Here is an 836-nt window from a genome sequence, read left to right on the forward strand (position 1 = left end):
TGTGTGTGTGTGTGTGTGTGTGTGTGGGGCTCAGGCGGAGAGATCTCCTCGACCTTTGACCACCCTGAGCTGGTGAAGCTCGGCCGCTGTAAGCTGATCGAGGAGGTCATGATCGGAGAGGACACACTCATACACTTCTCTGGAGTGGACATGGGTGAGTGCTGCCCAAACAAACCTGAGGGCACTTTGATTCATTTATTGGTTTAAACATGCTCCAGGTTTTCTGTGCTTGTTTGTAGAGCTGCACAATTTGGCAAAAAATGTTGCGATTTATATCTCGGCATAACTATATAATAACTTTGTTGATGATAATAGTAATAATAATATTTTATTATTAATTTATATATTTTGTTTATATTATTATTTTTTATTTTTTCTATTATTATTATTATTAGCCTAAAAAAAAAGTTTTAAACAAAATAGTATTATTTAATTTTAGTGCTGTTAAATGATTAATTGCGATTAATCGCGTCCAAAATAAGTTTGTTTACATTTTATATGTATGTGTACTGTGTATATTTTTTATGTATATATAAATACAAACACATACAGTATATATTTTGACAATATTTAAATTTATACATTTATATATGAATATTCTTATATTTTATGTTATATATAAATATATTTAATATATAAACATATTTTTCTTAAATATATACATGCATGTGTGTGTATTTATTTATACATAATAAATATACACAATACACACACATATGTAAACAAAAACTTTTTTGGATGCGATTAATCGCGATTAATCGTTTGACAGCACTACTTTTTACTAGTGGGTGCAGGACACTATCCCCTGGATTCCCAGTCCCAGTAATTCTGAGCTT

The 836-nt window shown here is 30.4% G+C and overlaps 1 protein-coding gene across 1 annotated transcript in view; it reads left to right on the forward strand.

Moving 5' to 3' along the window:
* The window catches only part of cct2 (chaperonin containing TCP1, subunit 2 (beta)), a 17333-nt gene that overhangs the window by 8692 nt on the left and 7805 nt on the right, over positions 1–836 (forward strand). Inside the window, exon 10 of the mRNA XM_016472831.1 lies at positions 6–154. Coding sequence (XP_016328317.1) covers positions 6–154 — 149 coding nt within the window. The remainder of the gene's footprint in view (positions 1–5; positions 155–836) is intronic.

This window comes from Sinocyclocheilus anshuiensis, unplaced genomic scaffold (assembly GCF_001515605.1).
Source record: "Sinocyclocheilus anshuiensis isolate Anshui unplaced genomic scaffold, SAMN03320099.WGS_v1.1 scaffold1198, whole genome shotgun sequence".
NCBI classification, from domain to species: domain Eukaryota; kingdom Metazoa; phylum Chordata; class Actinopteri; order Cypriniformes; family Cyprinidae; genus Sinocyclocheilus; species Sinocyclocheilus anshuiensis.